Here is a 17,240-nt window from a genome sequence, read left to right on the forward strand (position 1 = left end):
TTTTACCAGAGAAATACTACTAAATATGTATTGTCCAGATTCTGCAGTTTTTAGAAATGTCCCACATGTGACTCTACTGCGCTCGTGGAATAAAACACAAACCTAGAAGCAAAGAAGCACCTAGTGCATTTTGAGGCCTCTTTTTTATTAGAATATATTTTAGGCAGCATGCCAGGTTTGAAAAGGTGTTGAGGTGCCAAAACAGTAGGAATCCCCCAATAGTGACCCCATTTTGGAAACTACACCCCTCAAGGAATTCATTTATGGTTGTTGTTACCCTTTTGACCACACATTTTTTTCACAGCACGTATTTGAATTGGGCTGTGAAATGAAAAAAATTTCATTTTTTCCAATAAAATGCCATTTGTGATTAAAATTTCTTATTTTCACAGGGAACAAAATACCCCATTTTGTTGCCCAATTTGTCCTTAGTGTGGCAATACCCCATTTGTGGTGATAAACTGCCGTTTGGGCCCATGGGAGGGCTCAGAAGGAAAGGAGCGCTATGTGTTTGTTGGAGTCCAGATTTTGCTGGATTGGTTTTCGGGTGCCATGTCGCATTTGCAGAGCCCCAGAGGTATCAAAGCAATGGAAACCCACCAGAAGTGACCCCATTTTGGAAACTACACCCCTCAAGGAATAAATTTATGGTTGTTGTTAGCATTTTGACCGCACAGTTTTTTCACAGCACCTATTTCAATTGGGCTGTGACATTAAAAAATTGAAATTCTTTCCAATAAGATGTCATTTTTTATCAAAATTTCTTATTTTCACAGGGAACAAAATACTAAATTTTGTTGCCCAATTTCTCCTGAGTGCAGCAATACCCCATTTGTGGCGATAAACTGCCGTTTGGGCCCATGGGAGGCCTCGGAAGGGAAGGAGCGCTGTGTGTTCTTTGGAGTACAGATTTTGCTGGTTTGGTTTTCGGGTGCCATGTCACATTTGCAGAGCCCCAGAGGTATCAAAGCAATGGAAACCCGCCAGAAGTGACCCCATTTTGGAAACTAAACCCCTCAAGGAATTCATTTATGGGTGTTGTGACCATTTTGACCCCATAGTTTTTTCACAGAACTTATTTGAATTGGGCTGGGAATGAAAACAAAATTATTTTTTTCAAATAATATGTCGTATTGGCTGAAAATTTCTTATTTTCACAAGAAATAAAATACCCCATTCTGTTGCGCAATTTGTTCTGAGTGCCGCAATACCCCATTTGTGGTGAAAAACTGCCGTTTGGGCCCATGGGAGGGCTCAGAAGGAAAGGACCACCATTTGGCCTACTGGGGATTTTCTATTGCGAAGTCATGTATGCAGAAGAACCTGAGGTACCAGTACAGTTGAAACCCGCAAGAAGTGACCCCGTTTTAAAAACTACACCCTTAAGGCATTCATCTAGAGGTGTAGTGACCAGAGACCTACACCCCATAAACTGTAATGTGGGTTCTCCTGGGTACGGCAATACCCTACATGTGGCTGTTATCAGCTGCCTGGGCACACAGCAGGGCCCAGAGGGGAAAGACGAGGGGGGGATAAGCTGTGCGGAGTGCATCAGGGTAAGTAAAACTGGGGTAGATTAAAAATCAAGGACTGTATGATACATCTTAAAACACTCTTTCATACAGAGCTCTGGTTATTCGGGACACGTGTCACATTCATATATTGTGTCATCCCTTATCGCCCTCTTATAGCAGACTCTGCACCTCTTTTGACTTTTTCCCTTCTTGCCAGTTTGGGGAACTTCTCCTGGAAAGTGTTGCCACCCTGGTATGATGCGTGTGGCCCCGCTTCCAGAAGTACTGGGTGCCCCCCCCCCTTCTTGGTCCCTAAAGATTAGGTTCTTGATAATCACCTCTTGAAATTCCAGGAAAGTTCCCGACTGGCTTGCACATCGATGTATCACGTACACATTGTACAATGCCATCTGTATGATGTGACGGCCAGCTTCTTATACCACACCGCATGGCACTGTAGGGCTTCAGGATTTGATCTGACAAGTCCACCCCTCCCATGTCCCTTTTGTAGTCCAGGATGCAGTCTGGTTTGGGGGTGGCCTTTCCTTCATATATCCTAAACCTGTAGGTATACCCTGATGCACTCTCACACAGCTTATACATCTTCACGCCATACCTTGCCCTCTTACCCGGCAGGTACTCGCGGAATTGAACCCTCCCTTTAAAATCTACCAAGGACTCATCAATAGAAATACACTTCTTGGGAAAACCGGGCACTGAAACGGTCTAATAGGGGTCTCCGTTTATACAAACGGTCAAAACTGGGGTAATCTCGGGGTGGGCACGGCTCATTATCAGTATAATGTAAGAAGCGAAGTATTGCCTCATTTATTAATTTTTTTAGGTTACAGTTCAGTTCTGAAGTTGCTTTGAGGGGCCCATATATAGAAACCCCTATCAAACACCCCATTTTAGAAACTAGACCCCTCAAAGTATTCACAACAGCATTTAGAAAGTTTATGAACCCTTTAGGTGTTTCACAGAAATTTAGAGCAAAGTAGAGGTGAAATGTACTTTTTTTTTTGTCAGAAAATCCTCTTTATACCATTTTTTTTATAACACAAAAGGATTTATAAGAGAAACGCAACTTAATACGTATTGCCCAGATTCTGCAGTTTAGAGAAATATCCCACATGTGGCCCTCGGGCGGTAATGGACGGAAGCACCGGCCTCCGAAGCAAAGGAGCACCTAGTGGATTTTGAGGCCTCTTTTTTATTAGGCACCATGTCCGGTTTGAAGAGGTCTTGTGGTGCCAAAACATTGGAAACCCCCCAAAAGTGACCCCAATTTGGAAACTAGACCCCTTGAGGAATTCATTGTAGTTTTCTTGGGGTGCATGCGGCTTTTTGATCAGTTTTTATTCTATTTTTAGGTGGCGTGGTGACTAAAAAACAGCAATTCTACTATTGTTTTTTATTCTATTTTTTTTACAGCGTTCACCGTGCGCTATAAATGACATATTCACTTTATTCTGCGGGGCGATACGATTACGGCGATACCAGATGTTTATAGTTTTTTTTATGTCTTATGGCGTTTGCACAATAAAATAAGTTTTGTAAAAAATCATTTGCTTTTTGTGTTACCTTATTCTAAGAGCCATAACGTTTTTATTTTTCAATCAATAAAGCCGTGCGAGGACTTATTTTTTGCGTAACGAACTGTAGTTTCGATCAGTACCATTTTTCGGTACATGCGACTTTTTGATCTCTTTTTATTCAATTTTTTGGGAGGTGAAGTGAGCAAACAATTGTGATTCTGGTACGGTTTATTAATATTTTTTTTTACGGCGTTCACCGTGCGGGATAAATAACAAAATAATTTTGTAGTTCAGGCCGTTACGGACGCGGCGATACCAATTATGTATAGTTTATTTGTTTGTTTATATATTTTTATTAATAATAAATGACTGATAAGGGAAAAGGGGGACTTTTACTTTTATTACCTTTAAAACTTTTATTTTCTTATTTTTACACATCTTTTTTAACTTTTTTTTAACTTTATTACTTTGTCCCACTAGGGGACTTGAGGGCAGGAGGCCCTGATCGCTATTCTAATACACTGCACTACATGCGTAGTGCAGTGTATTAGAACTGTCAGCTACTCACTGACAGCAAGCATAGTGGGTTCTGACGTTGTCAGGACCCACTAGGCTTCCGTCAATGGCATAGCCGGACGCCATTGTTTGATGTCCGGTTGCCATAGTCACCATCGCCGGCCGCTATCGTGTAGCAGGCCGGCGATGGCAGCTTAACCCCTAAAAAGCCGCGATCTCTATAGAACGTGGCTTTTAAGGGGTTAATCAGCGGGGACACAGCGATCGGTCCCCGCTGTAGGAGCTGTGACAGCTGCTGTACGAGACAGCAGCTGTCACAGCTCCTGTATGTGTCGGGAGGACGGCCGAAACAGCCGTTACTCCCGAGACGTACTATTAGGTCATGGAGCGCGAACGATACAGCTGCCATGACGTAATAGTACGTCCAGGAGCGGGAAGGGGTTAAGGCCCTTTTACACCCTGGCCAACAGTAGATCATTGAGACCCCGTTGGTCGGCACTTGTTTGCTCCTGTCACACGGAGCTATGGATGTGGACGAGCGGTCGTTACTCCGATCGCTCATCCCCATACATTATTATAATATCGGCAAGGGAGATGTGCTGCCGACAACCATAGACCACCAGAGTTGTAAATGATTAACTTTTTAATTGTGTGGCAGTTTTATTCATGCACTGTATAGGAGGTATAAGGCCACACCAAGTTTATGCGATCCGCTCTCCTGTATGTTTTTTATTTTAATCGAAAGTAGGAATAGGTATCTCCACAAAGGAGAAGATAAGCATTCTCTAACATTTTGTTAATGAATGTTTCCCTTATCCTTTGTGAAACCAGCCATGTTTAGTCACCGTATAGCATTATTATTCATTGCTTTGTTTGGTCAATGAAAAATTAAATCTAGTTGACAAAAATTGTTAATGTGCATGAGGGGCTTGATAGATGACTTGTCTGCCCTGTTAGCTAAAAATCTCTAGAAATGGCCGTGGTCCTACTAGTAAGTTTTATGTTCGAATAAAATGCCAAGATATGTTTGGTATTGGAAAATATGATTTATATCGTGGCAGATTTTTTCTCAGAAAAGACTTGTGAACAATCCAAGCATGTTTATATTTTTCAGTTTTGTCAGCTGCATTGCACATCTGTTGGAAGTTTGTTCCAGGCATATATTACTCATTCAATAAAATATTTTCTAATAACACTTTTAACAATAAAAACGATGTAGTGTGCATATTTTATTAAGAATTATATAGTCAATAGATGCTTACATTTCTTATATTTATTTTTGCCGTTTAGGGAACAATTTTCTTAACACATATTAAGACATTTTGTTCCTCCTTAATCAAATTATAACCTTTTGTTTGTGCTCCATCCACGTTACATTCCTCATGAATTACCCCATCTGGAGTGATTCCACTAAGAAACTTCTCAAAAGTTTCTTTGCTTTGCACATGTTTTGGCGTTTGACCTTTCGATATCTCATCTGCACTATATGGACGAAAGTATTGGGACACAATGTGGTGTTTCATTCAGTCCCATTGCCACAGGTGTATAAAATCCAACCCCTAGTCATGCAGTCTGCCATTATAAACATTTGTGAAAGAATAGGTCGTTGTAAAGAGCTCACTGAATTCCAGTGTGGTACCGTAATAGGATGTCACTGTTGCAACAAGTAAGTTCCTAAATTTCTTATTGCAAATTGGAAGCATTTAGGAATCGCAGCAACTCAGCCACGAAGTGTCAGACTACGTAAAGTTACAGAGCCAGGTCTGAGACACATAGTGCATAAAAGTCGCCAGCGCTCTGCTGATTCAATAACTGCAGAGTTCCAAACCTCCTCTGGCATTAACATCTGCAAAAAAACTGTACCCTCGGAGATTCATGGCATGGGTTTGCATGGCCGAACAGCTGCAGGCAAGCTGCATTGTGCCAACTGTAAAGTTTGGTGGAGGAGGGATAATGCTATGGGGTTTCTTTTCAGCGGTTGGTCTAGGCCCCTTAGTTTAAGTGAAGGGAAATCTTAATGCTTCAGCATACCAAGACATGCTAGACAACTGTATGCGTCCATCTTTGTGGGAACAATTTAGGGAAGGCCCTATTCTGTTTCTGCATGACTGTGGCCCAGTGCACAAAGCAAGATCCATAAAGACATGGTTGGGTGAGTTTGGTGTGGAAGAACTTAACTAGCACGCACAGGGCCCTGACCTTAACCCCATACAAAACCTTTAGGATGAACTAGAACAGAGATTGCGAGCCAGGCTGTAACACTGGTGACGAGTCCTGTTCCTGCTGGCCGTCCCTGCTGCCGGGTCTCATACCTCCTCTGGCGGCTTGCCTCTCTTCCAGGCCTCCAGTGTCTTCTGTTGTCCTCCAATCGCGGCCACACTGTTCCTAGTGGGCGCACGCAGGCCGTCTCTTAAAGAGCCAGTATGTGCAAAATTTAAAAAAATCACTTTACCAATCCCTGTTGCCCCCAGGACTATTTAAGACACCGCCACTATCCACCTGGTGCCTGAGCAACATTGAAACTACCTAGTTCTATCCTGTGAAAGTTCATGTGTGCATCTGTATTCAGTCCGCTATTGCTATCTGTGGTTAGCCTGTATTCGGTTATCCAATACCAGACTGTATCCAGTCCGCTATTGCTATCTGTGGTCAGCCTATATCTGGTTATCCATTACCAGTGTGTATGCAGTCTGCTCTTTATATCTGTGGTCCACCTGTATCCAGATATCCATTATCAGCATGTATCCAGTCCGCTATTGCTAACCACTACCTGCCTGTGTCCAGCTCCCCACTACCTGCATGTGTCCAGCTATCCGCTACTTGCCTGTGTCCAGCTACCCTGCTACCTACCTATGTCCAGCTACCCCGCTACCTGCCTGTGTCCAGCTATATGCTATCCACCTGTGTCCAGTAACCCGTTATCAGATTCCATCCCTCAAGGTACCATCTGCCAGTGCTTGCTTCTAGTCTGTTTGGCCAGCAGCTACTCCACTGGGACCACCACAAGAGGTAGCGAGCTGGTAGACCTTCCCGCAGCCAAGTTCAGATACCTGTATAGGGGTTAAAGAGAGAAGAGCAGGGAGGCTACTTAGATAACGCACTTAGAGATGGCCCTAAGCCAAACCGGTGGAGTAGCTCAGTGGGTCCACAACCTGTTGGTCATAACACATGCCCTCTCTTCCAACTTCAGTGTCCGACCTCACAAATGATTTTCTGGATGGGCAAACATTTCCAGACACAATCTGGTAGAAAGCCTTCCCAGAAGAGTGGAAGCTGTTTTAGCTGAAAAGGGGGGACCAACTCCACATGAATGCCTATGGATTTAGAGGTCGGAAACCCTCTGGCCGGAAATTCTGCTCCTGGAGAAGCCCCTGACTATCCATATATAGACAATAACTTAGGGGGCTTCTTCAGGAGAGAATCACCGGCCAGAGCGTTGCCAATGCTCTGGATGGGGATTCCGCTCCTAGAGGTAGCCTCTAACGTTACTGTCCATATATGGACAGTGATGTCAGGGGCTACTCCAGGAAAGGAGTCCTCGGCCAAAACGTCGGCAACGCTCCTGGCTGGTGATTCCACTCTTAGAGGGGGCCCCTTTGGCACTATCTACAGGAAGAGGAGGTGTAGCGCTATCTACAAGGGGGTGTGTGTGGCACTATCTACAAAGGGGTTTGTGTGGCACGATCTACAAGGGGGTTTGTGTGGCATGATCTACAAGGGGGTTTGTGTGACACGATCTACAAGGGGGTGTGTGTGGCACTATCTACAAGGGGGCATGTGTGGCACTATCTACAAGGGGGTGAGTGGTACTAACTGCATGGGGGGGGTGTGGCACTATCTACAGGGGGCTGTGTGGGACTATCTACAGGGTGCTGTGTTTTACTATCTACAGAGGGTACTCCGGCATTATCTACAGAGGACACTGTGGCATTATCTACAGGGGGTGTAGCACTATCTACAGAGGACACAGTGCAACTTCGATGTACCAGGCACGTCAGTACTTTAAACTGCTCTAAAGCAGAGTTGCTGGGCAGGAGATGCCGGCATGAGACCAAACAGAATGGTCCCGTGCCGGTAATCGCTGTACTGTCTCGCCAATCACAGCGCAGAAGGACTGTTTTGACAGCATCTCCTGCTCTGTCAAACTCACTTGTGTCCTGGAGCTTGACAGAGCCAGACGCCGTCTCTAATAGAGATTAAGTTTAAAAAAAAAACTGGCAACCAGCTTCCTCACCAGCTGCTAAACCACCACAACCACAATCATCTCGTGATCAGTGTCACCACACCTGTCATCACCTGTACCTAGCTGTATACCCCTAAATTGCCCACTGCCCGAGGTCTCGGTTACGTAGCAATGACACCTCTTATTTAGAATTTTGTAGGTAGGGTATCCCTTCTTTCAAATACAGCAGGGTCACTGGTGGACGCTCCGCTCCCATTGTTCAGTTGGGATTGGCGTATTTATGTGTAATATATATATAGAGAAACAAGAAAATGTTAACCGCACATTCAGTTCATAAAGATGAGGGTGCAAGCCCACCAAGGACATTACCAAAGTCACCCAAAATATATATTCCAAGAATCAGGCAGCACCTCAGAGTTGTAGCAAAAATAGAAAATGTGCTTTATTCCATTATTGATGGAATAAAGCACATTTTCTATTTTTGCTACAACTCTGGAGTGCTGCCTGATTCTTGGAATATATATAGATATAGATATATATAATATTTATCACCAGTCACTCCTGTACTATTATAAAATATGGCCCAAAGACTTCAAACCGCTGATGAGGCATACAAAATGTTATGCTCAGATACGGACTCAGCAAGTGAAGATGAAGCACAGTGTTAGGGATCTGCCAGGTACTTCATCTAGCTACACTCCTGGGATTAATCAATCCACACCTGAGGCCAGACCTGTTCGACTGACACCTTCTCCCACCAACCAGGGTGGCAGGCTCAGGAGTGGGAGAGCCTATCGCGGCCTGGTCTCTCGGAGTTAGCTCCGCCCCCTGCCCTTTATTACCTGCCCTGTGCTCTCCCTCAGTGCTTGTAATTCTTTTGGATTCCTGGCCCCACTGCTGCTTGCTCCAGCCTGCTTCTGCCGTGCTTCTGCCTTGCTGCAGTTCTGCTTGACCTGCTTTGCTTGCCCTGGCTTGCTTCTGTCTCCGTGTCCGCTCGGGTGTACTCACTTCGTCCTGGTCCTGACTGTTCGTTCGCCGCCCCGTTTCCTCGTGGCGTTCCGTGGCTACTGCCCCTTCCCTTGCGTGTTCCCTGTTTGTCTTCCTGTGCACTTAGCCAGCGTAGGGACCGCCGCCCAGTTGTACCTCGTCGCCTAGGGCGGGTCGTTGCAAGTAGGCAGGGACAGGGCGGTGGGTAGATTAGGGCTCACTTTCCCTTCACCTCCTTCCTGCCATTACACACAGTTTATGCTTTCATCTGATTCCATATCTAGTGACACTGACTCTGAACTTCCCCATCGACACCGAAGAGTCGCAGGTCCTGCTAAGCCCAAGTTGTCATGGGTAGCTGCAGATAATTATAGCCTCCAAGTGCCTGATTTTTCAGCCTTCTCAGGTATTCAATGTGAGGCCACAGGGTTCAGAGCCATTGATTTTTTTAAGCTTTTTTTTCTGCCCCCTAATAAATTTGATGGTTGAGTAGACGAACATTTATGCTGCTCAGTTTATCTCCCAAAATCCTAACTCCTACTATGCCAGAAGCCATACAGAGCCAAGTGCAAAACAAAGGTATGGTATAAGAAGCTCTCTGTCCACCTGACACAAATAGCACTATACAATGCCTTTGATTTGTACAGATATGTTGGCTGTAGGGATACGTTCATACAATTTCAGGAAAGGGGATTTAAATCCCTGTTATTTGCTGACCAGGAAGCGGAGGGCAGTACGTCTATCTGCAATGTCAGCAGGATTGTTCCTGGCCAACGTTTCATCACAGAAGCCCCCCCCCCCCCCACTTAAAAAATACTGAGGCCCCAAAACGATGCTGCTTGTGCTCAAAACAAGGCATCAGGTAGGACACAAGATATATGTGCGCCCACATGCCCCACAAACCCTGGATTGCGTCTTCAGTGTTTTAAAATTCACCAGGATGGATTTTTAATTTCCTTTTTTTTTTAATTCTTCATCCACCCTTCTATCTTGAGTATTGGCCATAACATTTTTTTTTTCACTGACAAGCACCTTTGCTCAATATAATATTAGTAAAATCCCCAAAATAAACGAAATAGTCTCACTATACCCAATAAACTATACCCTGTTACTGTTGGCAGCTGGAATAGTAATCGAGGGAGTGTCCCTCTCACCCTGGTTGCAAAGTTGGGTGAGAGGATAAAATGCAGAATAGATTTGTTACCTCAGCAATTTTTGTGGAGGTTTTTAATAAATTTATTTTCTGTGCTACATTTTATGGAATTAGTGGGACCAGCCATTACTTCTCCCTCCAGTGTGGGATTTCCAGGCTGCCCACTTCACAACTAATAATACTCACTATACCCCTAGATAAATAACATGAGAGGTGTGAATTCACAAACTAAAAATTCTCACTATACCCCTCTAGATGAATACCATGACAGGTGACGGTCACATACTAACAATTCTCATTATATCCCTAGATGAATTCCTTGAGGGGTGTAGTTTCCAAAATTGGGTTACTTCTGTGGAGTTTATAATATTTTGACACCTCAAATCCTCTGTAATCATGGCACAATGTGATAAATACCACCAAAGTAGGCCTCAAATATTGCATAGTGCTCTTTCACTCCTGAGCGCTACTGTGTGCCTAAACAGCAGTTAACATCCACATATGGGGTGTTGCTGTACAAACTTTTGGCGTGCTATTTCTCCAATTACGTCTTAGGAAGAAAAAATTGGGACTAAAGCCACATATTATTGGAAAAAATGTGATTTCTCATTTTTCATGAGCCATTTCTAACAAACACCTGTGGAGACAAGCTTACTAGGCCACTAGATTAATTCCTTTATGGATGTAGATTCCAAAATGGCATAATTTTTGGGGGGTTCCACTGTATTGATACCTCAGTGGCTCTGTAAATTCAACATTGTGACCTAAAACCATTCCAGCAAAATCTGTGCTTCAAAAGCCAAAGAGCCTCGCCATGTGCCAATACAGCAGTTTACGACCACATATGTGGTATTTCCATGTTCAGGAGGAATTTTGTAACAAATTCTGGTGTGTTTTCTCTCCTATTACTTGTGAAAATGTAAAATATGGGGCAAATGTAAAGTTTTAGTGGAAAAATTGCAATTTCTCATATTCACAGCCCACTGTTAACAACCATGGGGTCAAAATGATAACTATACCCCTAGATACATTTCTTGAGGGGTGTAGTTTCCAAAATGTGGTTACTTTTAGGGGATTTCCATTGTACTGGTACTTTAGGGGCTCAACGCATGCAACATGGTGCCTGAAAACTATTCCAGCAAAATCTTGCCTCCAAACGCCAAATAGCGCTCTGTCCCTTCTGAACCCCGCCATGTGCCCATACATCAGTCTACAACCATGCCATGGGGTACTTTCGAGTTCAGGAGAAATTACGTAAATTTTAGGGTGCTTTTTCTCCTATTATCCCTTGTGAAAATGAAAAATTTGGGACAAAAGTAACATTTTAGTTAAAAAAGTTGAATTTCTCATATGTACAGTATCTTCTATGTAACACCTGTAAGGTCAAAACGATCACTAAACACCTAGATAAATCCCTTAAGGGGTGTAATTTCCAAAATGGGGTACATTTTTGAGAGTTTCCTTTGTACTGGTACTTTAGGAGCTCAACAAATGTGACATGGTGCCTAAAAACATCCCATTAAAATCATGGCCCTAAAATAAATTTTTCTTCATTTCTGAGGACTGGGCTTGAGTCAACTGATGAAGTAGGGCCACATATGGGGGTATTTCTACAAACTGCAAAATCAGGGTAATAAATATTGAGGTTTGCTTTGTTAACCCTTGCTTGTTTCTAAAATGGGGTCATTTATGGGAGTTTTCTATTATATAGGTCCCTTAAAGCCAGTTCTAGACGTAACTGGTCCCTAAACAATAGGTTTTGTAAATTTTCTTGAAAATGTGAAAAATTGCTGCGAAAGTTATAAGCCTTGTAATGTCCTAGAAAAATAAATGGATGTTCAAACAAATTATGCCAACATAAAGTAGACATGTGGTAAATGCTAATCAACTATCTTATGTGGCATGACTATCTGTCTTACAAACAGAATAATTGAAATGTAGAAAATTGCTAATTTTTCTAAATATTCAGTCATTTTTTCATTGTTTAATGTGTAAACGCAAAGCATAATGCCAAAAATGTACCACCAACATAAAGTACAATGTGTCATGAAAAAACATTCTCAAAATAACTTGAATAGGGAAATGCATTCTACAGTTATTACCGCATAAAGTTACTAATGTCAGATTAGAAAAATAGGGCTCCGGCTTTAAGACAAAAACTGGCAGCGACAGCAAGGGGTTATGGAATTAAATGATCATATCATAAACAAGACTACTCTACAAAAAAATCAAATATTGGTTCACTTACGTTGGTCATCGAAGTCGCTGTCATCTTCTGTAACTTTAGCCTTGTAAAATGTGACTCCACGGATGACATGCTTTGGGGCTGGCTTTGGTCTAACATGAATTTGCCTTTGAGAAAGTGGACTCCTTTGTACCTGTTGTGGTGGTGCAGGGTGTGGTTTGGGACTTATAAACTTTGCCTGTTCATCTCTAAGAAATCGTTCTTCGTACTTGTCCTGGTTAAGAAAATAAACACCAGGTTTTGCTTAACATTACCAATAATAGACAACCCTGTGCATTACAGTTTTAAAATGCTTATTTTTTTAAAAGCTAACAGTTGAAAAATTTCTTATAAAGGAGAATAGTAGAGTAAATTAGGAAGTTTTTCTATAGATGCCTCACTCTTAAATGGAGTTTATGGCAAAAGGTATGTGTACACAAGTACGTCACATCCATATGTGTTTGTTGAACATGTCATTCTGAAACTATCAACATCATAACAGACTTGGTTCCACTTTTATTGCTATAGAAGACTTTATCGTCTATCAAGGATTTCCATATAGCCGTTGGCTTTTGCAACCATTCATCCAAAAGCGCAATAGTGAAGTCAACAAATGATGTTGGCCTATAAGGCTGAGATTGCAGTTAGTGTTACAATACATGTCATGTAGGTCAGTCAGTTCATGGACCGCTCTTTAAGCAGAAACAGAAAAAGACCTCCCACGAGTTTCTGATAGATTTTCAGTAAGATAATTCTCTAAAATATCTTTTGTAGCATTAATATTTCAGTGTGCAGGTTCTGAGGAAGCCAGTTCAAGACATTATTCTTCCTCCACCAAACTTAAAGGCAAGTCCACACGGGATGGAAATGCTGCATATTTTCCAGGCTTTTCTCATACACATGATGCAGGAAATTGACATCCGATGCATATACTTAAATCCGCAGCATGTAAATTTCTGTTGAAAATTAGTACAGATTTGTTTACCCATTGACTTCAATAGGAAAGTTAAAATTCACATTCAAATCCTAGTGTTGCGGATTTTGCTGCAGATTACCTTCAGATCTGCAGGAAAATCTGTGGTGTGAATTTAGTTTTAAAATAAAAAAAGCTGTATACTTACTTTACCAATTGCCTGGTGCACCTGGGGTGTTGCTTTCTATTCCCCTGCCGATCTCTGTTTACCTGTTTCCAGTGATGACGTGCCATCTTGACACATGACCACTGCAGCCAATTACAGGATGTAGAAATAACATGTGTCTACACATCATTATTGGAGCTAAAAAGTCCTTGCCTAAAAGTCACCATTAAAAATTGTAAATTTGCAATAAGAAACCCACAGTAAGAAAAGCCCACATGATTTGGATTGTATTGATGAGATTGTTTCTGAAAAGTCTCCTTCCCTGTTGAAATCTATGAGCTCTATGATTAAGGAAGAAGTATGCAAGTTCCTTAAGTCTTTACATAGTAGAGGAAGGGCAAGCAAACATTCTGACCGTCCCAGTACCCAGTTAGCGGTTGTTGTCTCCTTAGGTCCTAGTTCTGATGATGAGAGTTTGTTGGAAGATAGCGGGGAACTAGAGTCAGATTTTAACTCCTTTTACTCAGACGATAACTCTGGTAAACGATACTTTCTACCTGAAGAAATCGAACAATTTTCCTTAAGGCAGTCAGGGCTACAATGAAGGTGTAGGAGTTAAAGTGTAGCTAACTGTTTGACAAACTGTTTGACAAACTTCTGACATGTCATAGTGACATGTCAGAAGTTTGTATTGGTGGGGGCCCGAGCACTGAGACCTCCATCAATCGCTAGAACGAAGCAGCTGAAGCGCTCGCGTGAGCGCTCAGCTGCTTCGTGTCTGTTCGGCTTTTTCTGGAAATAAATGTATCGGTGTACGGACTCAATAGAAAGTCTATGAGCCCGTACTCTGAAACATTGGCTTTCCGGAAAAAGCCGAACAGACACGAAGCGGTTGAGCGCTCACACTAGCGCTTCAGCTGCTTCGTTCTAGCGATTGGTGGGGTCTCAGTGCTCGGACCCCCACTGATCAAAACTTCTGACATGTCACTATGAGACAAATCCCCAAAAATAGATGTTTCCATGGCTTAAGGTATCTTACAAAAGTTCTCTTCCCTTCGAGGATATGGGGTTCTTGAGAGATCCGATGGGGAAAAAAAAGCCGATAGCTTCCTCAGAAAGACCTGGGAGTCTTCAGCGGCAGATTTCAAGCCAAATATAGTCTCAACTTCTGTGGCGAGATCCGTCCTTATTCAGTTTAACCAACTGGAGGCTCATATTCTAAACAAAGCCCCAAGAAAAAAATGCTTGCCTCCCTTTCACTTTATAAAAGGCAGCAGGGTTTATGGCAGACACATCTGCAGACACTCTTAGGGTATGTTCACACGTAGTCAACAAAAACGTCTGAAAATCCAGAGCTGTTTTCAAGGGAAAACAGACCCTGCTTTTCAGAAGTTTTTTTACCAACTCGCATTTTTCGCGGCGTTTTTTACTTCCTTTTTTGGAGCTGTTTTCATTGGAGTCTATGAGAAAACAGCTCCAAAAACGTCCAAAGAAGTGTATAGTAAAGGGAGGAAACCTCCAGCTCACCAGTTTGTTGCGTCTCTTGACTCCTCACTCGGATCTCCGCTACGGCTGGCGGTAATTGCAATGGAGAAAAAGTAGAATGATCCAGCGCTGAGTCCAGTCAGTAATTTAAAAAGGAATCGATGTTCCCATCTTTATTGGGGTGAATGTATAAAATAATGTAGAGACGCAATCCCAAAGAATAGTGAGTAGGCAGTAGTGCCCTAGCCTACGCGTTTCGAGCAGCTCCTGTGCTCTTAATCATGGCAGAGAAATGCGTAGGCTAGGGCACTACTGCCTACTCACTATTCTTTGGGATTGCGTCTCTACATTATTTTATACATTCACCCCAATAAAGATGGGAACATCGATTCCTTTTTAAATTACTGACTGGACTCAGCGCTGGATCATTCTACTTTTTCTCCAGTCCAAAGAAGTGTCCTGCACTTCTTTTTACGAGGCGTAATTTTACGCGTTGTAATTGCCGTACGACGCGTAAAATTACGCGTCGTGTGGACAATACAGCGTTCTACCCATAGAAAGTAATGGGCAGATGTTTGACGACGTATTTGAGACGTATTTCCAGACGTAAAACGAGGCGAAATACGCCTCGTATACGTCTGAAATTTGGCCGTGTGAACATACCCTTAGGCTATCTGTAAGATCAACTGCTCATATTCAATGCAGTGAGACTAGATCTATAGCTTAAAAATTGGCCTGGGGATGCAGGGCCTAAAAACCATTTATATGCCATACCATGTGAGGTAAATTTCTTATTTGGATCCGTTCTAGATGATCTTCTTGAGAAAGCATGTAATTAAAATAAAAGGTTTCCGACAAATTACAACCCAAAGCATAATATATGTTTTCATCCCTCCAGATAATGTATTTAGCAGCATAAGGGGAGACAAGATGGTGGGAGATGGAGATTCTCCAAGAAAAATAAATCTTATCTTATTCATCCAGCCAACAGAGCCCTCTCATAAGCCAGGAGCACAACGATGCCATCCAGCGAATGGAAGGCACACTTTCTCAATTTCTCCCAGCTAGGAAAAACATCACCAGAAGTCGCTGGGTCCTGAATATCATAAGATTTCGCCTTCCCTACTCCCGCTCACTTTATTATCACAAAAACTCAGTCTTCAGGTTCAGGTCTATCTGTTATAGAGCAAGAACTAGACTCTCCCATACGGAAAGAGTGCTAGTACCGGTTCCACTAGAAGAGGTAGGTCAGGGATTTTATTCATCCTTTTTACTTGCAGAGATGGCAGCTCACATAAGAGAGGAGGAAGGAATTTGTATTCCGTATCTAGATGACTTCCTACTGGAGTCACCAGACTTAGTCCAGTCCCCAGTTTCACAGACTTTGAAAAACTTGAATGACTTAGGATGGATTGTAAATCCAGAAAAATCGTTTATGATCCCTTCCCTGGGTCGAATATTTTTTGGAATTCTTCTAGAATCCAGGTGCAGCGTCCATGGCCAAGGGCCGTCGGGTTTTACTCACTTCCCAATGCCCGCAGCCATGGATCCGTGAGCGCTGGTCCCCATATCCTTCCTAGGAGATGCCAGTGCTCACTTCTGCTCCGGTCTTCTGTATCCCTTGCGCGCACAAGAGGAAATCATCATCAACTACCCATGATTTCCTGGTCTATAAGAAGGCCCTAGCCCTTCTGATCCTTGCCTGAGTGTTGTTAGTTATCCCAAGTCTGTCTTGCTAATGGTCCCTTAGCGTTTCCCACTCCAGTTGTTATCCGTGCCCTGTTACCTGTTCCTGTATCCCGTGCTGTTCTTGTTCCTGTGCCTACTAGTGACGGAGTCGTGTCTTCTGCACCTGCTGTCATTTGCCACGTCCCGTGTCTTCTGCCACGTTCAGTGTCTTCTGCCACGTTCAGTGTCTTCTGCCACATCGGATACTGCCCGCCACGTCGGCGCTACCTGCTGAACCAACCTCCATTCATACTGAAGCCACAGCCACTGTCTGGACTAGTTCAGGTACCCAAGTGTTACTACTACTACAGACTTTAGTATAGACTGTGACCTGGTCAGCTGCCTCTCCGCTATGGCGGAGCGGCCTAGTGGGTCCACATACCCTGGGACCGTGACACCAGGGTACAGAAATCCCTTTTGCCTCTAGAAAAAAAGGTAAATCTCATACATTCAGTCAACTCCGTGTTACAATAACTCTTAATTTCCATCAGGGCAATGTCTCCCATAGGTCAATTCACGGCTTGCAAACCTGCAGTCCTTTGGGCTCAAATCCATTCATGTCCACTTCAGTTAGAAGTATTTAGTCTGTGGGACGGGTCAAATCTAGGATTAGACAAAGATGTTCTTCTTTCTGAAAAAACTCTGAAATCCTTACTGTGGTGGATAACCCAAAAACCTGAAAAGGGACTCTCCTAGAAGCAAGAAGCTGACAACAGATGTAAGCCACTGGGGGTGGGGAGCTCATTTAAAAGAATTCGTTTTTCAGGACACTTGGGAACAAAATGTCAGGAGCAACTCATCAGATTACACAGACCTAATGGCGGTGTTCTGAG

The 17,240-nt window shown here is 43.1% G+C and overlaps 1 protein-coding gene across 1 annotated transcript in view; it reads right to left on the reverse strand.

The window, feature by feature from the left end:
* Window positions 1-17,240, reverse strand: part of OLFML2B (olfactomedin like 2B) — a 126,044-nt gene that overhangs the window by 30,173 nt on the left and 78,631 nt on the right. The window contains exons 5-6 of the mRNA XM_075832265.1: window positions 12,140-12,350; window positions 8,304-8,309 (exon numbers count right to left, since the gene is read on the reverse strand). Of these exons, the coding sequence (XP_075688380.1) occupies window positions 8,304-8,309; window positions 12,140-12,350 (217 nt within the window). The remainder of the gene's footprint in view (window positions 1-8,303; window positions 8,310-12,139; window positions 12,351-17,240) is intronic.

The sequence above is a fragment of the Rhinoderma darwinii genome, chromosome 7, assembly GCF_050947455.1.
Source record: "Rhinoderma darwinii isolate aRhiDar2 chromosome 7, aRhiDar2.hap1, whole genome shotgun sequence".
Classification (NCBI taxonomy): Eukaryota; Metazoa; Chordata; class Amphibia; order Anura; family Rhinodermatidae; genus Rhinoderma; species Rhinoderma darwinii.